The sequence below is a fragment of the Pomacea canaliculata genome, linkage group LG5 (assembly GCF_003073045.1).
Source record: "Pomacea canaliculata isolate SZHN2017 linkage group LG5, ASM307304v1, whole genome shotgun sequence".
Classification (NCBI taxonomy): Eukaryota; Metazoa; Mollusca; class Gastropoda; order Architaenioglossa; family Ampullariidae; genus Pomacea; species Pomacea canaliculata.
In genome coordinates, this window is record NC_037594.1 from 23421613 (window position 1) to 23446528 (window position 24916).

General features: G+C 36.4%; 4 protein-coding genes across 18 annotated transcripts in view; 3 read left to right on the forward strand and 1 right to left on the reverse strand.

Annotated features, from left to right (window-relative positions):
* Positions 1-8438, forward strand: part of LOC112564936 (formin-like protein CG32138) — a 41864-nt gene extending 33426 nt beyond the window's left edge. For all 15 annotated transcript variants that reach the window (XM_025240092.1, XM_025240093.1, XM_025240096.1 and 12 more), the window contains one exon: positions 268-8438. In XM_025240092.1, the coding sequence (XP_025095877.1) occupies positions 268-371 (104 nt within the window). In that variant the 3' untranslated portion in view covers positions 372-8438. The remainder of the gene's footprint in view (positions 1-267) is intronic.
* A 321-nt stretch (positions 8439-8759) lies between these two features.
* LOC112564937 (4-trimethylaminobutyraldehyde dehydrogenase-like) lies at positions 8760-15863 on the reverse strand. Its single transcript, XM_025240109.1, is given in 11 exon segments — positions 8760-9922; positions 10192-10223; positions 10225-10419; positions 10660-10848; positions 11158-11277; positions 11585-11692; positions 12972-13216; positions 14093-14222; positions 14637-14782; positions 15100-15277; positions 15736-15863. Coding segments are annotated over 11 exon segments (1662 nt in total). The 5' UTR covers positions 15847-15863; the 3' UTR covers positions 8760-9714.
* LOC112564938 lies at positions 15796-21602 on the forward strand. Its single transcript, XM_025240110.1, has 6 exons — positions 15796-15904; positions 16668-16757; positions 18784-18914; positions 19404-19575; positions 19893-19944; positions 21072-21602. The coding sequence occupies exons 2-6, from the start codon at positions 16685-16687 to the stop codon at positions 21454-21456; spliced, it is 813 nt and encodes a 270-aa protein (XP_025095895.1). The 5' UTR covers positions 15796-15904; positions 16668-16684; the 3' UTR covers positions 21457-21602.
* Positions 21468-23912, forward strand: LOC112564111 (serine/arginine repetitive matrix protein 2-like). The gene has a single exon (XM_025238715.1). The coding sequence runs from the start codon at positions 21468-21470 to the stop codon at positions 23910-23912; it is 2445 nt and encodes an 814-aa protein (XP_025094500.1).
* Positions 23913-24916: the final 1004 nt, after the last annotated feature.

Here is a 24916-nt window from a genome sequence, read left to right on the forward strand (position 1 = left end):
CATTAATACCATAATGCTGTAAGTGTGCCTTAAAGACCTACAGTTATTTTGACTTGAATAGTTTTTATTGAATGTAATTTTTTTATTCATGAATGGACATTTGTGCATGCACACAAATGCACATATATACACTCAGTAGGATTCTTCTTTGACTGTAACAGATGATACGACCAGATAAGTTGCACTAGATATTGTACTAAATGGTTGTAATTTAAATACCAATTCTTCCTACAGTAAATGAAGGTGAGGGTTTTGTGTTGCTTGCAGACTTGAAAAATGAGCCCTACAGACGAGCTGATGCTCTGCGCCGCAGCCAACGCCGGCGTGTGGAAAACTTGGTTCAGCTGCCAGGACGTGGAGAGGTCTTCTAGAATGCTTATTTTAAAGCATCAACTGGTCTCAGTCATGATTCGGCTTAATGCACAGCTTCTCTGTGCAGCAGCCCAATCTCACTGTAATTTACTTTGTCTCAGGATATGGATTCAGGATGCACAAATGTCATCCTCCACTTTCCTTAAGCTTCATTCTAACGTTTACACCAAAAAGACCAAGTTTCTGGAGTTCTTCATGCCTGATGGAGGGTATGCCATACTCTGACATTGTGTCACATGAGATTCGTATTCAAGTGTCTTCATTATCAGGACAGTTGGATGCAGTGTATGTGTAGGTGGAGTGATCAGCAGTCATGACTGTTGCCCACAAGCAGCAGGAATGACCTGCTAAAAGTTTTAAACTTTCAAAAACCTTTGAGCTCTTGAGGTGATGGCTAATGTTTCCAGATCCTCAGGTGAAAGCACTTGAACAGATCAGTATAGTCATGGGAGCCTACAGAGTATCCTGATACAAAATCTTGTCAGGAGCTAATACTACACTTTTATCTTGTGACTGATGTGTACAGGTATTTCAGTAGGCAAGGTTTCCATCAGGGAAATGAAAGTGCTTAGGTCAAGTCTTCCTGCCCAGTCCACTTTTATCCCTCTTTCTTCCCATGTACTATTCCTTTTTCGCTACCACAGATTGCATGTCATATTCAGTCCACATGTAAGGTATGAGATGCTGGAGTGTTAGCTTTTGTTTGAAATTTTGTTTACTTGTGGCCCTGTTAGTTCCTGTGGTGATTGTGCACTTGTGGAATTATGTGTGGGAGTCTTAACTAAGATAAACTAAATGTTAAAATACTTTTTCCCCTGAGTGGAAGGAGATATTTCCATTTTACCTCTCAATACAAACAAGAACAAAATGGATGATGCTCTATTTCAGAAAGCTCACATTTCTAGTTATAAAGATAGAACTGAAAACAGTCTAGCTAAAACATAACAAGAGAATAGTACTTGAAGGAATTCTAATTCTTTTATAAGAAGATGACTTCCAAAACAATTTTGTGTTTTTGCGGTTTATTCGAGAAGTTGGCTTTATTTTAAAATTTCTTTTCACTTGTGACTGTGACTCTGTGTCAGTGCATTTGTGTTAAATGATTTTTACTTTTAAGCTGTTTATCATTAGAGAGCCCTACATAATTCCAAAACTTGTAAGTGTGCAGGTAGAGGCTGAGGCCTTTTTATGCCATCCTACCAAATATTAGCTACTTCGTATGATACTTAATTGGGGATTTGGGGGTTGGAAAGAGGACATTGTTAATAAAACAAAATAACTTGTGTAAATCAATGTGCTGGTTCCCTCATAAAGAAAACTGTTTACCAATTTATCAGTACATCCTTATATTTTTGTTTGTGTATTTTAAGAGTGATATTGTGTTCTTAGTATGTCTGTGTCCTTGTTATAAATGACATTAGATACATTTTTCAAAAGTTGTGTGCAGTGACAACTAACCCTTAATAAAAACATTTACTCCATATACCTACAAGGTGCTTGTACTGATATGATATGAATATTGTTTTAAGATATTTGATAACTGGCATCATAGAGGAAGCAGAATTATATATGACTTGCCCTCTATTCTGCAATAAGAGATGAGTCTTGATCATCTTGTAGTCTTGCCAAATGCTGACTTTCCTTGCTGGACAGAAAATGAACATGTGCATTCTTGTAGTAACACTGCAACAGAGCTGTTTAACCTCTCCATTTGTATTTGAAGGCAACTGTTATAACTGGTAAGATTTTTTTTTTTTTTTTCTCAGAAGACTGTGCTGATTCCTAGTATGGTAGAATTTTGAATGATGGCACTGGTAAAGAGTGCCAAACCATAAATAAATGCTTAAAAGGTTTTTTAGTCTTTTAAAACTCTCTGTTATCAGGTTTATGGGGTACTTGAAGATTCTGTCCAGAAAAATCTTAAGTATTGTACAGTAAATTTTTCTTTTGCACTTTAACAGATCCTGGACATTGTCTTCAACTTAGTTTATCACCAGCAGCAGCTCATTATCTCATCCTTTAGCAAATGGAGATGGGTAGGGAAGAAGACTTGGGTCTTATGTATTTTTGTATTAGCATTCTTACAAGTTGATTGGAAGTGATCGATCTTCAACCACATAAATTGTGATTGCAGTAAGAAGGGCATATATGATCACAAAATGGGCTTAAAATTTGAAGACAGATTTTGCACAAATGTTTAAAGTGCAGTTGAAACTGATTTTGTATGAAGCACTGATATAAAGGCAGACAGATGCTTGTCTACTGGACTAGTCATTTGTCCTAACATTGGGCAGGTGGACACTGCTGTTGGTATTTAAGCATCCAAGTTTATGACCTTTTTTGAAACAGAGACAATGAAATGCAACAGAAATTCCAGTGGTTTCGATGAAAAGAAGACAGTCCTTCATTATTTTAATTCAGCCTTTAGTTTTCAGTGGGAAGCAAATGATGTCATTAGTCCAATGAAGAGAAATGTGAGGGTAGCCTTCCCTCAGACATTATCCCCATCCATAGCACTTCTACATTTGGTTCCTTTTGATTTTTAAAAATTTGGATAGCTTACTGTTCTAAAAAAAAGACTACAAATTAAAAACAACAGTCATAATCAAGAAAGAACTTGGCTCTCAAATATAATTAGGATTCTGAGGGCTTATTTATTAATTTTCACTTTTATTCCAAGTTGTCACTAGGTGGTAAAGTCAAGAAACAACAATGTATTTGGGAGCATATGTGCACAAACCCACTTTAGGAAGGTTGTCTAGTGTGGTGGTTGGTGCGTGTCTGTGAAGCAGAAGGTCACTGGCTCCAGAGCCTGTTGTGGCTTGGAAACACCTGCCTGCTTAGGATCTTTTCAGATGAAAGGAGTACCTCATTGACACTAAGCTATGATTGTTTACCTAACCCACAGAGAGAAAGAGGGTTGGAAAGGGGAGGTTGGCCTACTCATGCACATGGTTGTCAGGCAGCTGTACTGTGCTCAGTAGTGAATGTATTCTTAATATTTGCTTCAGTGACTGAATATTTGTGCTTGTAAACTGTAGAAATGGCTGCCAAGGGAATGTTTACACCCACAGAAATAAAAAGCATGTTTGTTTATACGTAACAATGTGAAATGATACTGAAATACAGTTTAAGTCAGGGGAAAAAATTCTATCAAGGTTGAAAGATTACATTTCATGTATATCATATCTCTTCCACTGTTAATAGTATGTTTCTTGTTGATAGCACTGTTGCACCTGATCTATATAAATGTAGACATATAATTTACATAAGAAAAACAGGCTATATAAAACCTTAGCTTTTACTTATGCATGAATATGGTTTTATTGACTTTGTATTCTTCGTGGAAGTATTGGTCTTTTGCTTCTTTTTCTCTGTGTACCTTTCTAGTCAATGGCATGTTTTTCCACAAGACGTCCATTGTCTTTAACACATACAAGCAAATCAGTTGAATATGTGACTGAAAGAGCATGTGATGAGAGCAAGAAAGCTGTTGGAGGGACATTATCTATTAAATGTATGTATAGATTTGTTGGAACCTTAAGTATTCATAAACATACTATTTTTGATGGTTTAACTTGTTTATTATCTTCCAGGCAGATATGTAGAAAGATCTACAAATTGTACCTCAGTTAAATAGTCTTGTTAATTTTCTGTTCACTTTACCACCTATCACAGAATATTATAAATCTTAATTAGCCTTGTAGTAAATTTTTGCCTACATTCATTGAATTCACACTTTTATATGGGAGGTAGCTTAAAGATACAGTCCAACATTTCTTTTTCCTCTTTATGTTTGATTATTTTTAAAATGTTAACTTTCTTAATGCTTCAGTCCCCTAGAATTAAGTAGAAACAAGGAGTGGAATGCTAAATAAATAAAGTTGATGTCTAGGAAATAGTGATTTCATCAGAAAAGCAGAAACAGCTATATGACCCTCACTAAACTCTCAGGCACAGAGCAAGTGAAGCAGCGCTTCCATTTCTCTAGTATTTTGTAGGTGCTTGTTTTGTCCAGGATTAAGGCATCCTAACTGGGTAATTCTAAGAGGATCTGCTGCCTGAGAAAATGCATTGAAATTGATAGTTGACTGTTGTGAGATGCAGAAAGACCAAATTTTCATATCTAGCTGAGAACAGAACTGTTCATTTTTTTCATTAGTATTGGTCAGGTTTAACTTTTTCTCAAAGTCTTTATGACTATTCTTCATCTGAGATGGAGAAAGGAATTCTTTTGGAGGTTGGGGGGTTGTGTTTCAAGTTGCATATAACCACTGACAGGTCAATAATCGTACGATAACTGTAAAGGTCCATTATTCACTAGTTTTTTATTCTTTTTTTGAAATGATGCATCCTTGTACTTATCATAACAAGACTGATTGCTAATGCAATCTGATTACAAACCCCAATCATTAGTCTGTCTGGAATAACTTTTCACTGTTTTTCCTTTTGAGATTGATGCATTTGTTTTTATTCAATCTCTCATGATTTGTTATTCACCACTTACACATGGACATTAAATGAATATTTTTGCTCAGAATAAACATGTTTTCTTGATGGCATGAAGATTTCAGGCAAACAGTGTTGCTTTGGAAAAAATATAAAGGCTTACATTTCTCAAGATTCTTTTAGATACTGGTCAGTGCTGCTGAAAATTAAATTACTATTTGCAAATTGTAAAGGCATCAAGTTAAGCATATTTGAGAATGGATTAATTCTTTTTGAGCATGTATTTTAAATCTTATTTGCAATTTTATTGTATACTCTGATGTTTTAAATAATTTTGAGATGTAGACATGAGGTTAGTAACTTCAGACCAGATGGAAACCTGATGATAACAAATAGATTTATACAGAAATTTATGTGAAAAGTGACTAAAATTTAAATACTACAGCCTATAGAAATGCATCTACTTTCCTTAATTAAAAATAATCAGTCCACAACAATGTTGAACGATAGTGACATCACATTGAAGCAAGTTTTTAAGCCTATTAATATCATGAAAACATTTTATATTTTACAATGTTCTCAAGATCTCATACCAAAAAGAATTTCAAAATTTAAACAAGGAACTCTTCATAAAAACAGTTGTGGAATGAAATCAGAATTTTTTTTTTTAGGAGTTTGAATGTCATGTCTGACTGTGTATTGAGTGTACAATGAGGGTAAATTACATAGAAATAAATGAAGGAATTTAAACATATTGAAAAAATACTGCATTTCGATAATCTGTGTAAACACTGCTGCCTGTGCCAAAATTATAATTTTGTTTGGCTGCATTTAAACACTTGTTTGCTTTGTGTGTGTGTGAATGTTTGCTACAGCAATAGAAACAACATAGAAGGGAATTATATAAGTAAACTTGATAATATATAATGAATATTTCGAATGCCTAGATAATTTTTAATATTGTGCTGTAAAGATTTGGTTGCATGGAATTGTCCATTGTTATATATATTTTTGGTGTAAAGTATAAGCAGGTGCGTATCATAAACCACTGGTGATATCAGTTTTTATTCTAGATGTCTAGTCCTCTGCACCAGACAGTCTTTGATTTTAAACTCTCACCCAATCATGCAGTTATCAGTTTCTATTAGTGCATTAAAGGCTTACATTTTCTTGAAACTCAAAATGGTTCTAGAACCACTGGCAGTACTGTTTATGCTGTTTTTGTTCACATGCTTGTTTTTAATTGGAGCTAGTGTTCTTTTTGTGTTTCATATATTGAGTTTGTATTGTTTCACTGAGTTTTTGTTTTTAATTTTGTAAATGCTGCTTTGACTGAAACAGTTGCAGCTTTTAAACTCAGCTTGGCAAATAAGTTGGATGAAGAAAGCATGGAAACTGGCTGGCTTAAAAAACAAACAAATTAAAGACTATTTAGTGTTCCCTACCTCAAAGCACATTTATTCATTTGCTCACAAACTGCTTCTCATCTAAGTTCCATTTCCATGTATACATAGGATACAGCTTTTTTAAAAAAAGTCACTGAGCTGGAACAGTGATATCTTTTTTACTCAAGGAGATACCTGGGACCAATTTTTCAGGTCTTGCGCATCTGTTTTTTTCTCTATGTATTTTTTCACACAGCACCATAAATCATCTTGTAAAACATAACTATAGTTTTAAAGTGGCCTTATTCTGGTTTGGGCGGCCCAAAATGTGAGCAAATATTTCAAAATGGCTATCTTCTACAAAACATTTAAAGCTGGTCTTGCTTATTCATAAAAGGGTGTAAAAGAAAGTGAATTTAACAGGGGTTGTAGTTTGTTAATGGGATGTCTGCATTTAATATTATTGAAGCTGCGCAGTAGGGAATCAAGAATGAGCCTAGCACTGAGAAAAATTTCTGTATCTGGGCAAAGTAATTCAGAGAACAAGACTTGTTGCCATGTTTAAGGTTAGAAACAGAAACCGCCATCCTGAAATTTCTTGGATGACTGGGACTCCCAAAATCCAGTAATAAAAAAGTGCTTATTAAGTGCCTTTAGCTAAAGCAATGAAAGCTTCATTTGATGTGTATCAAACATTTGAGACTTCCATCGTCGAGCTCTAAATAGTCATTATCAGTTTGTTGCTGTTATTTCAGACTTTAATTTCACTGCCATGGTAACCATCTTCTTGCCCTACATTATCAAATGTAAAAATATAACTTTTATTGTTTGAAACCAGCCATTTCCCATGCAAGTTCTTTCTTCTCAACCCCTAATCGGTTTTGTTTTGTTTGTTTGTTTATAAATAGCAAGAATTAATCTATAAACCAGAGTATTTAATTAACCATTTTCCTAAAAAGTGAACTAATTTGTTTGGTGTCAGAAATAGCAATAAGTTTCATAAAAATGCTGTAAGAGGCCTGAAGACACATTGCAAACAGTTTTTCAAGTTCAAAGTAGCATATATGCTTTAGGCATAGCTCAAGGCTTGGGTGATGTGTGCAATCATGATTGATATGATTGCAATGTGATAACAGTTTGTTGATAGCCATTTTGAAATGCGTAAATTTACAGATTTAAAACTAAATGTTGGATATTAAATTTGCCCTTGATGAAAGATGGCAGACAAACTTGAATAGCCACCTTTGTTACTTGTGGCCTCAACTTGGCGTTTTGTTGGGCTGTGCACATGTAAATTTTGTGCTATTCACCCAGCCTTCTATGACCTTTGTCTGATGATGTTTATAAAACATAACAAAAGCACTTTTTGCTATTTATCGAATATTCCGAAACCAGAGAGGTAAACATGAGAGGCAAGTTTCATCAAAGTGGTGATTGACTAAATATATATATGTGTGTGTGTATGTGCACGAATGCTTAAAAAACAATATACATTGCATCCGTACAAAGTTTTCTTACCAGAGTAATTCATTATGCAGTAATCAGTTCTCAACAGTGTAATGCTCATTTATTAGGGTAATTATCTGGCAGTTTCTTGACATTTCACCTTTGCAAGCTCTGTTGAAGAGCTTCAGCTTGGCTCACATCTATTTGCTAGAAGCAAAATTTCTCAAGTTTTATATTTTTGATTTTAAATTGTGCCTTTATTCACAAGCTTTGGCATACAGTTTTTCGCAAAACTATAATTATTGCTGTCTCCAGCAGGAGAAAGTCCCTTTTATGTTTTAGTGGATCATATGAGCATAATGATATAATTTTGGTTATCATCAGTATCACTTCTTTTACAGGATTTTTAGCACATGTATGTTTGCATGCATGGGAGTATATGTCTGCAACAACTTATTTGTTAAAGTGTGTGTATGGTATGGATGTATTTGTATGAAGGTACATGCTTGCACAGTGACATGCACACTCCGTTCTTTTTTTTTTTTTTTTTAAAACATCTGTACATAAGTATTCTGCACATATGACCTTACATAATTCATTACCACATTTCATGAATATTCCCTTCTGTCTTCTTTTGCTGTGTGAACTGCAGTTAGATGTTATACCTTTGTTACATGTATAACCTAATTAAAGTGTCAGTTTTCCCTTCTTTTTTGTACCAACGACTTTTTGTATTGCCATTGTGCCATTAAAAAATGCAGAAATGAAATAAAGATCAGAAGCTTATATATTGAGTTGCTCTATATTTAATATACTTAGCGGTAGTAGAACATTTCACAATCAAGAGGCCTCATTACCAAATTAACAAATGACAGGCATAATTTTAAATACATATATTTTTTCACATTTTGCATTGTGACATCTTGTTTTCCAATTGATAGCTCAGCAGCCAGTACGCTGCGGGCACGTGCTCTGTTACAGGGCTGCTTGCCGTAATATAGCCTCAACACGGCGTAAAACACAATTCCCCCCCCCTCAGCAGCCAGTGGCTCAGAAGTAAGGCTTCTGGGAGTTTCAAGCATCTCAAAAGATTGAACACTTTCTTTATACTTTATATCAGGCTTTCTCATAATTTATTTAAAGACTCATTCCTAAAAATCTTAATTCAGTGTGTGCATATTCCTTCATGTGCTTGTTTTTAAGAGATTCTAAAGGCAATAAGAGTCATCTATATCCTCTAAAAGTGGGTTTTTTCTAACTATATCTACTTTTATCAATTAAGTGGCAGTTTAAACAAAAAGCAATCACAGACCTTTGATTTTTATGATGGGGTCCAATTAACACATTAATAAATGTCACTGGTCCATACTACCCCCAAATCACCAATGGCTCCAAAATATTTCACCAATGAAAATGCCTGTACATCCAGTCTGCTGTAAAGCACCTCTAACCCCTTCTCGCTGATGAATGATCTCAGTTTCTGAAAATCGTGGAAATAAAAAAAGGTGCACAGGTCAAAACTCCTGAATGACATTCAATCCATTAACTCTCTCCTTGACCAGTATAGTGTCTTCTATCTGTGCTGCAGATGAAAGAGCCTCCAGACTAAGTATAATTTGCAGACTCTTCAAAATGTGACCAAAAAAAAAAAAATTATTATTAATATTAATTATCACTAGTGACGATGTAGACAGTAAATTGGCAGGTAAGAATAATTTCCAACATGTACCTAATTATACACAGATTATATATAGTATACACATGAATTATATGCTGAATATAGTAACTAGTGACATTCTGAAACAATCACAGATTGCTAAAAAGTAAACCACAATTGTAACTTCCTAGATTCACATTGCCATAACCTTCACACAAAATTTTAAAAGCATTCACACTATTAACATGACACTTTTTTTCAGATTTAACGGGCAATGCTTAAAGACACTTCAGAATGCTTAAAATGACTTCAAGCATCTGTGAAATTATAAGTCTGCACACTTGCAAGCAAGCCTGTGCAGCTCTGTAACAGCAAAATCTCTTCTCAAACATGTTTTCATGCTATTTAGTATGAACAGCTAATGTCATTCATTTCTACAAAGACTGATTTGATTTGTGTGTAATAGTTAAGAGTGTCTCGTCCATTCTCTCGTCCAATGCCAGACATTTTGTAGCCACCAAACGGAACTCCGACTGGATATACATTGTAATTGTTTATGTAAAGTGATCCTGCTTCCAACTTTGATGCCATCCTGTGGGCTCGAGTTAAGTCACTAAAGATCAGAAAAAAACAATGCATTTGCATCGTAAAATGATAGAAAAATAAAACTAAAATGACAAAAAAATATTAAGAGCATTGAAAGAATTAAGGTAGTTATTTTCAGGATGTTAACAGTACCAAAGAAGTTTGCTGGAGATATCTCTGATTCCCGCTTTTTCTTCCACTAAACAAGTCATCGCTTAGTAAATATCAAGAAATTGGTTGCGTGATAGCAACAACTGGTTTCACAAGTTTTACAATAAAAATGGACATGTCACTTACTTGGTGAAAATACCTCCAGCAAGCCCATATTTTGGTGTTGTTTGCTCTAATTATCACCTCGTCTTCTGTGTCAAAGCACAACAGTGACATGACACTGCCAAACACTTCTTCCCGAACAACTGTCATATCATCGCGACAATCTCCTAGAATACATGGCGACAAGTAATAGCCCCCTGCAAGATGAGGACTGGGCACAACTCTTTCTCCTCCATAGACTACACAGGCACCCTAAGGCAAACAATGCAGGCACATAAACTTTGTGAAAATGAAACCTGATGCAAAGATACTGTTACAGGTTAAGGCCAAAAGAATCAATTAGATGATAAAGATGGTAATATTTTGAATAATGGGTGTCACAGGGTTCCACTAAATATCACTAGGAGATCTAGCTAACAGCTTATCACTTTTCTTTATGCACTCATGTCCATTGCAATAAAGTCTGTGCATGCTTTAGGAACTAAAACTCACCTCATTTTTAGCACCTTCAATATATCTCAACACAGTCTCTGCTTGGTGGGCACTAATGGTGGCGCCTACTGTAGTCTCTTCATTATTTGGATCACCAATCACCATAGCTCGAGTTCGCTCTGTTAGACGCTTTGTGAATTCTTTAAGAATATTTCGCTGGACAAACACCCTGGTGCCATTGGAGCACACCTGCAGCATGTATCACTACATACCATGTAGTAATATAAATGTGCTTTGACATATATGAAAATAATTCTTCTTTAAGAAAATAATATATTCATAGCATGCTGTTAAATGCTTCCAGCTGATAGTTGTATCTTTCAGGAATCCTACTTCATTAACTGAGACAGTCCTTTCAGCATTCAATTTTTGTTCAAGCATCAAGAATTAAGAGTTCTGTCTCCATTGTGCAACTGTAAATCTATGGGTAAAGTGAGTTGGCAGCAAATAACTGCAAGTGTCTCATGCTAAGCTGAGATGGCAAAATTTACACCAGACCTGTCCTTGGTTGCTGAAATTTGCCAGCATGGCCCCTTTGACTGCATTATCCATGTGTGCATCCTCAAAAATGACCAATGGGGATTTTCCACCAAGCTCAAGTGTCACATATTTGATGCCCTGTTCAAGTCAGAAAGCACAATGCCCATTCCAAATGAATTTAATCATTTACATTAAGTTATATATTTCTATTTATATGATCTGCAAATATTCTTTTTCTCGTGCATTTAAGCTTGAAAAGCACATTTTACGAAGTTTAAGTTATTACTTGCATTGCATTGTTAAAAAACATCACACCAACCTTAAGATTTATTTTAGCCCAGAATGCTATCTATAAAAGAGTTCATAGGAGTGAATTCATCCTTTAGCCACTCTTCTGTTACAGTTTGATACAAATAAATAATCAAGAAAAAAAAATACTACTTGCTTGAGCAGCAGCCTCCATGACTTTGATTCCTGTAGAAATACTACCAGTGAAAGAAAGCTTTGCAATGTCTGAATGTCTGCATATCAGCTGCCCAGTGACAGTTTCTCCCTGAGGCATCACCATATACCATAAAATATCTCGCACAACTTTCAAATTATAAAACAAAATAAGTATTTTCACTACAAGAATAGTATTTAAAAACTATAAATCTCTTTGAAAAAGAGATGAACACCTGACTGACTGAAGCCAATAAACAACTTTATTGAGCAGTCCTAATAGTTTTCACAATTTTGGTGGTATATGGATGTCACATCATGTATTATTATGCATTATGTGTTGGAAATACTGCATGTATACTGTTATGTTCACTGGCACATCACTGTTCTTAAACCCGTTGTTTAGCTGTTTGTTTATCTTGTACAGTGTCTTCAGGTCACCAGGATATCAAGAGAGGGATATACTAAAATCTTTTGATAAAAAAGTGGACTTTGAGTTTGTCAGATAACACTACAGAAAAAGGTCAGAGCAGTGACTGAACAAGCGGTAAACCTTCTTGATTAATGCCAAAATTCAGTTAGCGCTGATCAACAAAGATTTCACATCCTTGTACAGGCAGGCCTGACGAGAGGGTGGGACAGGGGGGTCTGGTGTACCCAGGCCCGCGGCTGTCAAGGGGGCCCAGCCTTGGTCAGTGGATTTTTTTTTTCTTCTTCTCCTTTTCTTTTTCTTTTAAAGAAAGGTCTAAGGACAGAACACCCAAGCATTACAAGGGGCCCGTGAGGTCGTCTGTCCTGGGCCCGGGCTGGCTATCGGCGGTCCTGTGTACAGGACAAGCCAAGACCCTAAAACACTGGGACACTGAGATATCAACCACATAACTTAGAACTCTCACCAACAGAATTTCACTTCTTCTGCTCTTTGGACATATACAAAAAAATGTTTTCAAATTTAAGATGGGGGAGCTTAAAAATGTTGTCCATCTGTTTGCTGTGGCTAAAGATTCAAATTTTTAAGCAAACGGAATAAATGCCATCACACCACATTAGCAATGTTTTGCTGAGTATTATGTTGTTATTTTTACTTAAAAAATAAATTATTAAAGAAAAATGTCAATACGCCTTAAAATAGAGACATGACGTACAACCAAAATAAGAAGAAAATGAGTGTGCAAAAACAAAAAACAAATTGCAAAGACATCGTTAGTAAATCTGAGTATGCGTGGAGCAGCAATATATCAATAAGAATAACTCAGTGACCAACATACAAAGAAAAACAATGAATGGCATTCTAATCACCTAGTGAAAAGTCGGCCAATCTTCTATATGCTAATGTAACTGTGTGTAACAATACACCAAGATGATCTTCCATTAAAAAAAAAAAAGTTAACCTGCACCACATTGTAGCAACCATCAGGAAGGCCAGCCTGTTTGTAAATTTCACCTAACATGACTGCTGTTAGGGGTGTCAGAGGTGAAGGTTTAAACACAACTGTGTTGCCACAGGCTAATGCTGGAGAGGACTTCCATGTTGCCATTTGGAAGGGATAATTCCAGGCTCCAACTGCACCAATCACTCCAACTGGTTCTCGAATTGTATAAGCAAAAGAGCCTTCCTGAAACTGTGTGAACTCTCCTGAAAGCGAAACAACCAGTGAAATACATAGCATGTAGAAGCAAAAAAAAAGTCTTTTTTACTACTTTTTACTACTACAAAGCCTGTTTATTACTGTATATACCAAATGTGACTGTACAGTCCTATTCCATTTTTCAGTGGTCCACAAATTTACATATCAGGAACTTAATCATCCCTAAGCTAGCTAAGTTACTTTTCTGACAGCAGTAAAAGGAGAGATGCTAAAACTGCAATCTCTGATTTCTAAACTTTTACCTCCTGTAGCTCTGTTACATAGAGAGAAATATTTAGGACAGAACAGAAAGTGGTACAGGTCTTCCACACTTCTGTGATCACACTGCTCACATTCAGGATTAATACTAATTTGGTTAAAACGAGCGATTCCATTAAGGGTTACATCTTAAAAGACACATTGGTGTTCATATAATAACACCTGGTTTATATATGGTGCTCTAATTGTCAGGGTAACAATCACAACATTTAGGGAAGGACAACAGTAAATCGTGCCATTTTTGATGGAAACAATTCATAAATCCTTCTTTCACAGTGGTTAGCCTACTTCATTTCCCATATCTTTCCAAAGCCATGACTTCACAGTAAAATTATCTCGAGAGTTTCAGTTAGATCTGCCAGACCTATATTGTAAATACAACATGTTGTCACATTGCTTTGGGTATCTGTTTTTTGATAATGTTAAGCAGTGTAGAATGTCAAAATCTTCTTTAATTATGATGGAGATCCAAAGAAATGACACTTATATACAGCCAACCAATGTTGATATGCCTGAAACCAGAAGCATTTGATGTTGATGTATACCAGATGATCTTCCAAAAACTGAATAATGAAATTATTACTATTATTATCATTTGTACCTACCTGCAAGCGAAGATGCCAGTCCACCATAGTACTCAACAGTGTCAGCACAACCTAGAATATCACAGCGAGCTTCCCAAATAGGCTTGCCTGTGTCCAAGACTTCTGTCCTAGCTAGCACTTCTGAATGCTCCTAAATCAAAAGCATTACAAAAAGGTAAGCTAGAGTTTACCAATCAATCAATAACACTCCTAAAAATCAGAATGTTAAAAGTATGAAAAACACTGTTTTATTCTTTTGTAAGTAGCTTAATGACAATCTTGAGAACCTTTTTTCAAAGAAAGGGAATTGTGTGAGCAATGGGATAAGCACAATACTAACAGTACAAGGGTGACACAAAAAATTTGACCTTTGATACAGATGATGCTGTAAAATAAAAAGGCAGGAATCTGTTCGAAAAAACAAATAATACACTTATCATGATGTTTGAAAAGGGTACAGGGCATCAATAAATAATTATAAATATGAGGAAAATGGTTTACTGAACTAGCAAAGATAAAGGTTACATAAAGGCAAACAGCCCAACTGATTTTGGAGATTGCTCACACGTATTATGCTTGCGGCTTTAATGAGTATTTTTCCTCTTTCAAATGCCGTGACTTTTGACCATTTTGCAAAGGCTCCTTTTGCTGTGTCAACCGCTGCATCCACATCATTGCTTTCAGAGTTGTTAACATGGCGCAAAATTTCTCCTGTTAACAAATGGACTTTTTTCCCTCTACCCATGAAATGGTACACTTGTGGTCTGTTACCAGCTTATAGATAAGACTGCACAACTTGCTTTGACATTAATAACAAAATGAAAAGTGATTTTGGGCTACTTAATTAAAAATTCACATTATGCTTCCTGACTTGTATTTTCGCAGGCACAAAAATATATTACTAAGATATTCCTTATTCTTGCACCAGCATATGTTATATATTAATATGCATCTGTATAAATATGCAATATATCAAATAATAGTCATAACCTATGGTTGGTGTAAGAATGGAGAAAATCCTTACATACCTGTAGCAGGTGCCACCAAATCAAACTCTGGGCTGCTTGCTGATGGATCCACTCGTCTGCCTCCAATATAGTTCAGTGGTTTCTGCACTTGCTCTGCATCTTTTGTAACAATTGATAGACTCGACGCTCTTTGGTGGCGCACCACGACAGAAATTTCCTCTTTATAATGGAGGCACCTCTAAACATATTTACACGTTGCGCTGTTAAATAAGACCTATGGTCACATGGACATTTAAAAAATTTTAAAAATCTGGGTAAAACTGCCTTTTAGTTCATAAATGGCAATAACTTAATCGGTTTATTTGTAATCACTATGTTATGAAGCTTTGTTAAAAAAAAAAAAAAAAAACAGTTGAGTGAAAGATATTTTTTTTCGGCTCAATATTTTGCTGTTGCTAAGCTTTCTGAGTTAATAAATCTCTCAGGATTAATAAAGTTGTATCATGGACATATATATAGCGATATTATAGTTCGTGGTTGTATTGTTATTTACTATTTGTTATTCGTTGCTCTTTATTTTTTGAGAATGAATTCGCTATCATATTCTAACTCAGTGGGTAGAGTCGTGCAATTTTTGGCGATTTGCTTTGAAAGTGATCGGGGTTTTTCTTGCAAAACGTAGTTTCTTTCACTCACTTGGTGACTCCAGTCAACATTTCTGGGACTACAGACAGGTGTTAAGAATCGCCTCCCTTTGGTGAGGTCGCGGTGCTGGAAAGGTATCCATGATGATTCAATGAATATCATATGCTACGTTCCACAGGAAAATAGAAGAAGTGAAAAAAGATTCACGTATGCGTAATTTGTAAGTAGATATTACAATAAAGGGTGTACGAAAGAATAGCTATCACGTGATGCATAATAATAAGCATATTGCTATAATCAAGCGCAAATTTATCAAATGATAAAGTTCCATCACTGCCTAAGAGTAAATTGCTGTTAAAAGTCACTTGCGTCTGTATCTGTACTTCTAGAGATCTAGTCATTGTAATCTGCGAGATTTTGTTAGAAATGTTTTGAAGCGAGAGAAGATGGTACAGAATGTATGAATATTTAGTGACCTAAAAAAAATAAGACTGCAAACTTTGTTTACCCAGTGAATTTTTACATAAATTCGTATGAAACACTTAATTCCAAGTAAATGCAAATAGGGAAAAAATATACTAACGCACGAATTATTGAGATTTAGAGATTATGATTGCCTTTATTTAAATTTGCTAGAAAGTCTATAAGCTATACCATAACTGTAAGATTACCATCAGTAAAGTTTAGGGTTGGGATTAACTGGGAAGGTAGTTGCATACATTTTGGTATTACAGAGTATAATGCAACTAAGGAGCTGTAACAACCAGAGTGCAGAACTAATATATAAGTTTATAGGGAAAGTGGATTCCCCAGATACAAGTTTATTAGCTTTGTGATATACAGCTGAAGCAAAAAGAATAAAAAAGTAAAATTATGCAACACAATTAGATATATGTAGAGATAATGCATATTATGTTCCTTTGGAATTTCTGCAATGGCTGCTTTTTCTATGATCACTTAAAACATAAAACATATCTTTACAGACAGCTTACTGAAAAGTATGGCTCAAGAGATCAAAAAGTTCAGACTTGTTGATGCAGTCAGTCTGATACCGATGAGTGAACCTATTGTTGGTGAGTTTAGTTTTATTCCTTGTCGTTTACGTTTGGAAATATGCCTGGCCTTACTGTTTGAATTAGCTGAACAGGTCAGTCAGGGTACAAGGACTGATGCTGGGTTCCCATATAATTGTGAATTTTGTGAATGAATTCATTTCCAGGAGAATGTGGAATGAATTAGGATGGAGTGAAAGTAGGAAAGGTATGTTAGGTTTTGAAAGGAGGAGGGATGTAATATTCATGCATGCATATGCATTTGAATATGCACGTATATGCACAGGGATTAGTTTGCTGCTGTACCATTCTGTCATCACTACTTCATTAGATATTTTAGACGTTCTTAAGAATTTCTATTTGATAAAAAAGGTCTATTTTTTATGCTATCTCTATCTCATCATTTATCAAACACCAGTCCCGTACTACTAAAAGTTAAGGGCCATATAGAAAAAAACACAGAAACCAACTGCAATAAGTGTAGCTGTTTCTGTTGTAACATTTTTATGATTGAAGGATTTTATTTGTAGACCAATTCATTTCCGAGATACAGCCACTGTCTCACTCGCTGTCTGTCATAATTATAGATCAGAGTGGTATAAGTGGTCGGTTATTCAGTCATTTGCCCCTTGACTGGTACCTGTCATTGGGCAAAGCACCTACCACCTGAGAAGACCCACAACTTACACCTGTTTTGGTTGATAGTAGATCCTGTACAGGACGACCAGACCAGTCTTTAACGTTTGTAAGCCAGTTTTTCCTCTGGCCACCCTCCAAGGTAACCTGGAAGGACAATCTTCGACAAGGTGTCATACAAATAGGGGTTCTGATGTCCTACGAGTGAACCTGGACTTCTCAGTAAAGAGCACTGTGCCCCACTGCTGCCTCGTCCAATATTGCTAGATTCTGGAAAAATGCCTGTGTCAGTGGCACATGGATGACAGCAGTTCTGCTATGTAGATTATACTGGTGCAGGTGGCTGCAGATGTTTACACGTCTTGCCCCTCACAGGTCTGTTCTGAGATGTATTGTAGAGATGGTTTTGTTCCATAAAGCCTTATAAATGGGTCATGTGGTACCTCGTCACTCTGGGCCATCCAGACCAGTAGCGTTGTTCAGTGCTCACTCCCAAATAAATGTGTTGCCTTGGAGCCACCTTCAGATCACAGTTCAGTGGTTTCAGATATCTTCTTGGAGGCATTTTTTTTTTATTTAACTACATTTTCACCCTATTAAATACCTCTTCTTGCTAAACTCTGTTCACACGTGCTATGGCTTCCATGTGCATAATGTACACTGTGTACAGCAGGAAGTTTAGTTCACCAGTTCAGCTGCATTTTTTGACATTATTTTGTTGGAATCTGTCAGGCAAATGCAGCTAGAGAAAAAAAATGTGTGTCCTACCATATTTTATGCACAGTCACATTCACATACTTTGGCTTATATTGCGTACCCCACAACTGCATCTGGCCTTGTTTTTTGAGTAGTGTTGCAGTATATGCATAGCAGTGTAATGCAGGTTTAGAGTTCGACTTTTCAAAATAAATTATCACTTTCATTGAAGAAACTCTGATAGGTGAAATCAATAATACCGTATATTTGTTTTTTTACCTTACTTCATGGAAGCTTACATTGCCTTTCTTTTACATTGTGAAAGTATATATATATAGTTAGTCAAAATTATGTTAACACTTAAATGATTAATAAATAATCCATTAGTGTGAGCATGATATTGACTATTCCTCTGTGTGTGTGTCCATGGAGGGTTAATAATGATCATGACTTCAAGGATTTATTTTTGGGAGAGGTGGCTGGTAGGGTACATTGTGGAATATCTTTTAAATGACTGGGTTTTTGTTTTTTTTATCTATTAAAGCATTAGTTTTATTAACAGCTTGAAGAAGATGATTATGTAGCAGTAAAGGCATCTGTGCATAATAAAGTTTCATCAAGGATCAGCAAAGAAAACAAGGGTGAACATCATTCATTTAACTCATTAAGTTAAACCTTTAATTTAATTGCAGTTTAACCACCATCTTGTTTGCAGGTATCTCGGGTGTTGTGGAGAATACAAACCACCAAGGATCTGATTTCAAATGTCAAATTTGCAATTTCCAGTGCAGTATAACCAGTATTCTTCACCATCTTGTCAGCTTTCAGCACAGGATGGAATTCTTGGTATGAAATGTTTTTTAAAAAATCCTTCTCAGTACGCAACCCTTTTATTTATTCATTCTTTGTGGAAATGTGGTCTTTTGTCTGTGTAGCTACTGGCAATTCATTGGGTTTTGATATAGGTATGGTTTTACTTTTATAACCTTCCTCTCAATTAGAACACATTTGCTGTTAATGCATGTCTTTGATAAAATTCAATTATATGAGTGGATTTTGTTACAAGATACTTCAGTGAGCTCCATGTTCATGTTCATTTACACTGACATAAAGTTTATCATCAGTTTCTTTGAGATGTTGTAGATGTTCGTTGCATTTTGTTGAACTGATCCATATTTCATCTCTAGAAAGTGCTGCTATTTGAATAATGGTAGGCACAAGAATTCATTTATTTGTGCTGCAAGCATGCATAAGTACCATGCTACTTTATCTCTTTCATTCATCTTGCCAAATAATAACAGATTTCATACAGTTATCAAACATTCTTTTCTGCAGAAACGTTATAAAGCAGACATATATAATGAAGTGATAAAACTTGTATCAAGGAACCAGCAGAATGAAATGGTTAAAAGAAAGTGTTTGGAGATTCAAGCACTAGAAGGTCGAGGACTGCCACAGAGACGTGCACAGAATATGGCTCTGTCAAATAACCGTGCCAAAAATGATGGTTTGAACATCTTTATAACTTTCTCTCTTCTTTTTTTTTTTTTTTTTGTTTTTTGTTTTATTTTCAAATAATAGTAACGAGTATTGATTGTATCTGATCTGATGCAAATTATGCTTGATCCTAGGCTGGCTCAGGATCTGTCTGTGTAATCTTATGTTTATTGGTTGTTTTATTTTATGGTGTCTTTAACAGTGTATATCTTTTTTCTTAATATACATTATAAGCATATATATATATAAAACAAATACATGAGTACCTCTTACCTATTGCTACTAAGTGTACCTTGTGTCTTTTGTATTCTTTTTGAATTATTCCAGATAAACCAGCACAAATGGAACCAGGGTTCATTGTATTTCCTACATTTGACAAGTGAGTGAAGTTGTTTCATTATGAAATAAAATTTGGAATTGTGTTCTTTCCTTGTAGAGTAGCATGCATTTTACCTTTTAGTGTGGTTCAACTCCTGTCTCACTGATAGGATGCAGACTGTGTTCATTGATGGTCAAACATCTCACCCTGATCCACTTTCTTTTGGGATCCCCCAAGGCTCAGTACTTGACCCAGTTCTGTTCATTCTGTATACAAAACCACTTTCATTTTGCATCCAGTCTCTTGAGGTTTTTTTTTTTTTTACTTAATCATAAACTGATGGCACGCAACTGTACTGAGCACCACTCCACCGGCTGATTGAGTCTCACTCTGCTACCAACACACTATACGCTACACTTCGTGTGATACCGAGCATCATCGTACAGCAGAGAGGGCTCTGTATGGTTATGCGGGGCCTTGGGCAAATAGAATTGTTAGCATGGGGGCCCCTTCGGGTGGGGGCCTTGAGCAGTTGCCCCTTCTTCCCCTAGCACTGGCTCTGCTCTTCATCTGACGACTGTCTCCTAACTATTTCTGTCACCAGAACAACAACTTATGGTCACAGGATTTTTAGTTACTGTGCACCGAAACAATGGAACTCTCTCCCTTTCCATGTCAGCCACCTACTCACTACTGAATCCTTTAAATGTGCACTGAAAATCCACCTCTTCCTTAAGTATTCCACACAATGCTAGTCCTTTTTCACACCTTCCCCCCTTTTCTGCTGATTGCTACTTCCCGCTCGTCTTCCTTTACAAAATCGTCATACTCTCTGTCCTTGTTACTTGGATTCTTTATATATATATATATTTTTGGTCTTTTATTTGTCGTCAGTACGGTTGTTTATCCTTTTGTCATTCATATGTTGTTTGCTTGTTTTTCTGTCCCTTGTGTGTTGCCCATGTCTCGTTCTTTTTCTTAAGCACTAAGAACATTCTCCTTAGAATCGTGAGTATGTGTTGTATAAATTTTGCATTTATTATTACCCATTTCATTGTTCTTAATAGAGAATGGAGAAAACTGATAAACAGTAACGACGTTTACAATAAATGTAATAGCATATATGGAAGTGTAAGATAATATATTGATCTGATTTGTTCATCTCATTTCTGCCTTTTTTTATGCAGGACCCAAGGCACCCTCACTCCTGCACAGAAGACACAGGCTATTTTAACACTGAGGTTATTACTACTGGATGAGTTCAGCAAACGAGGGATTCCTCCTCACGTAACCAGGCAAATTGTAGAAGCAAGACTTCAACTTTTAGAGGAGTATGAAAAACAAGGTGTGCCTTTTCACATTGCCAAAGAGAGAGTAATTCATGAAGAAGAAAGGTGGAATCTTTTAGTTGACTTTGAGAGACAAAGCCTTTCCTTTGAAGAGGCAGAGCAGAGGATTGATCGACGATTCCAGCTTTTGAATATGTATGAAAAACAGGCATGCAGCGGGCAGATGCAGCACAGAAAATCCTCAGAGAGGAAGTGGTCCGTGATTTTAAGGCAGAATTCGTGAGGTTAGGATATATGCATACAGAAGCCCAAGAGCTGGCAGAAAGGAGACTGTTTCTTTTAGACAAATATCAAAGAAAGGGGTTTTCCCCAGAAGAAGCTAGCAAAAAATTAATTGCTGAGGAATTGGAAGGAAGAGATTCAGATGCTTTAATGAGGCAAAGGCAAACCACAGTTGATTACAACCACTGTACAGAAGCTTTAAATTACAGACCAAACATTTGGCCAGATCATAGTTCTCATATTTCACTTCAGTCCTTAACAGCATGTGGGAGTGGTGAAGCAGCATCTACTTGTGCCCCGGAGGGTTATTCTGCTGACTTTCAAGAGAGGAAGAGCATGGAATCTTTTTCTCCGACCCTAGTGTCTCGACTTGTCAAACGTCTGGCAGATTATCGTAGGTTGAAGGAAGAGGTAGAAGTTGTAACACCCACAAAGACCTTAGAAAAAGATCCAGAGGAAGCCATTACTAATCGTATAGGTAAGCTTCTTCAAAAACTTGTTTCTCAGAATGTCACAGTAACTCAGGCAGACAGAGAGATTGAAAACTATAAAATAACAGAAAAGGTTTCTAACAGTTTCCAGCCAAAAGATTTGCGAAATATGTCGGAAACAGAGAGAGAGCAGCTGCAAGAGGAGTTTGAAAGGAGCTGCAGAGAAGAAATTCAAAATCTGTTTGCACTGCTCTTGGAACATCAAGTTCCATCTGATGAAGCCAAGGCTAGACTGCAGACTTTGAAGGTAGCGCATGAAAACAGAAGGCAAGCTCTTTTCTCAGCTGACTTCATCAGAGATAGAAACAGGGAAAAGAGTGAGAGAAAGCATGGCTTTCAAAAGGAAACTTGCACTGGACATAAGGATACATTGTTATCTGTAAGCGAACCCAGTATTGAATATGATAAAAGCCACTCTGCAGATTTTACCTTGGATGGACATTCCATTTTTCAAAAGCAAGATCAGAGGCAGAATTCTCAAGAGCAAAGAGAATTCTTGAGGTCTTCTAGTAGTGATGTCATTAGCAACAAACATCTCAGAACTCTGAGTACATGTAGCAGGAGTACTTCAGGAAGTCCAAAGAGAAAGAGGACACACTTGGACAGTAGAAGTCAAAGCAAGGAGAGTAATGTATCTCAAAAAAGCTTCAAAAAATTGTACAGTAAGACAAAGTCTCTTGGTGCATTAGATTTTTTTGAACAAATATTGAAAGGTCCTACTGTTGGTACTAGCAGGGTTAAATCTCCTTTGCCGAGCTTAGGGCGTTCTCAGAAGAGAACTGATTTTCTGTCTTCTCCTTCGAGACCTGTTTCTTCATTTACACACAACAGATCATTCTCTCCATATTCACGAAATCGGTCAAGATCTCCACGGTCAAGAACAAGATCCTCATCAAGATTTTCATGGAGAGGAAGCAGGCAGAGATCTCGTTCCATTCAGCGTTCTAACTCAAGAGAACATTCCAGAACAAGATCACCTGCATTTAAGTCACAGCATTCAGATAAAGGACATAATCTATCAGCTGTGGGTCATTCCAGGCTCTCTTTCAGCAGCTCATGCCGATCAAGGTCAAGATCACCAAGGTCTAGGTGGTCAAGACAAAGGGAATATTCATCAAATGAGAGAATCAAACACTCATTCAGGAGAAATAGGGATGCTTCTTGTTCTTCGGAAAGACCCTTTTTGCAGGGTTCCAGACATCGCTTTCGCACCAGATCACCATCGTTAAGATCCAGACAGTCTTTTGCAAACAGGTACAGTGAAAAATCAGATGGCAGGAGAGGAACACCATCGCCCAGGTTACGAACAGTCTCACCACCTACTCCCACAGATCATTCTCCATATAGGAGAGTAAGTGACGAGTTGCAATACAGAAGACATTCTTCAGGAATGAGAGATCAATTCAGTTCTCACTCTGAACAGTTCAGAACTCAGTCAAGAGATGTAAGCAGATGGAGGCAACACCCAATGAGGGGGGATTTCTATGGTGACAGACTATCAGTAGAGAGACATGAAGGAGAGCAAACAGAGTCTAGGCGTTCTCGAAGGCCTGTATTTCATGATGAGAGGATCAATCCATTGGATAATTCCGCTGAGTTTCATTTCCAGAGCGGTGTGTGGTATGATTCAGACCTTGAGAGTCTTTCATCTCTCAGAAGCTCACCAGAAAAAGTGTTACTTCCAGAGCAAGGACCTAAATCTAATCAATCTATACACAGCATAAATCATCCTGATAAAGCAAAGAGACCCTTGAAAGAGCGTAAGAGAATGCCATCAATGGAAAGCATATCTTCCTGTGATGATGATGAAGTGTTTGGTGTTAAACAATCTAGTTCTACAATGAATGAAGCGGTAAAAAGCGAAGCTTCACCAACAGATGATACGAGAAACTGCATACACAGGAAGGACAGGGTTTCACCGGCAAGTGATGCACACAACTATAAAACTTTACTTAAAGAAAAATGATTGCATTCCAAATGCAATTTATCAAATGGAAGTGATGGGGACCTCTTCAAACCCCAGTTTTAAGGCAGCATTGACTAGCAGATCTAGCCTAAAGGACTAGAATTGTTGTTCAGCTGCAAGGTGCAATTTGCCTGAGCTTTTGAAAGCGTTGAAAGTTTAATGCACTTAAACTGGATATTTCACTTACCAGCATCTTGATAACAAGCCACTTTCTGCACTTATTGTTGCTTATTTGTTTTCGTGGCGAATTCTGTGATGAATAAATTTACATCTGTATATAACAGAGTAGCTCAGCAGCTTGTCATATAGATCAGATCCAGTTAGTGTTGTGGTCAAGAGCTTATATGTTTGCACTTGAGTAGCTGATACATTTGCTTTCATGCTTTTTTATTATATGTTTGCTTTCCGATAGAATTGTAGTTTTACCTCATTATTGCAGGGCCCCTTGTGACTAAGAGAATTCATTAAAAAGCTAGGAAACACCTCCCTTGCAATCACCATGCTGAAATATGTCATTACCTTTGACTGTGGATATGTAAGCTATTAAACCATTGTATAAGTGAGATGATAACAGGTGTGAAAGATGTTGCTGTGTAGGTTTCTTACATTGGTGATTGAGCAGGCAGCCTATACTGTAAGGGAGGAACCATCAATAAAATATATCTGTAACCTTTTGTTTGTTTGTTTGAACAAGGACCTATGACAAACAGAGCCTGTTCATTGAGTTCCTGTCTTTTGCCTGCACAAGGCAGTTAATGAATCTGTTTAAATTAGTGAAATCATTTTGTTTCTAGTCTAATTAGCAGTTGCATTAAATATTCATTGTAGATTTACTGAAGTTACCATGTACAATGTACATTGTACTGACGCTCAGAATCATTTTAATTACTGGGTCAACTTCAATACAAGGTACTAATTCCCAGGATCATAGCATAAACCCAATCCATTTACAAGAGATTAGCATTTTCATGTATAGGTGGAGTTTTGAAGTGCCGAGAATATGC

Excerpts from the sequence above, each read along its gene's own strand:
- LOC112564111 (XM_025238715.1), top strand. The coding sequence starts at position 21,468 with ATGCATACAGAAGCCCAAGAGCTGGCAGAAAGGAGACTGTTTCTTTTA.
- LOC112564938 (XM_025240110.1), top strand. The coding sequence starts at position 16,685 with ATGGCTCAAGAGATCAAAAAGTTCAGACTTGTTGATGCAGTCAGTCTG. Across the intron at positions 19,576-19,892 it reads TAACCGTGCCAAAAATGATG|ATAAACCAGCACAAATGGAA; the intron begins GTTTGAACATCT and ends GAATTATTCCAG. Across the intron at positions 19,945-21,071 it reads GTATTTCCTACATTTGACAA|GACCCAAGGCACCCTCACTC; the intron begins GTGAGTGAAGTT and ends TTTTTTATGCAG.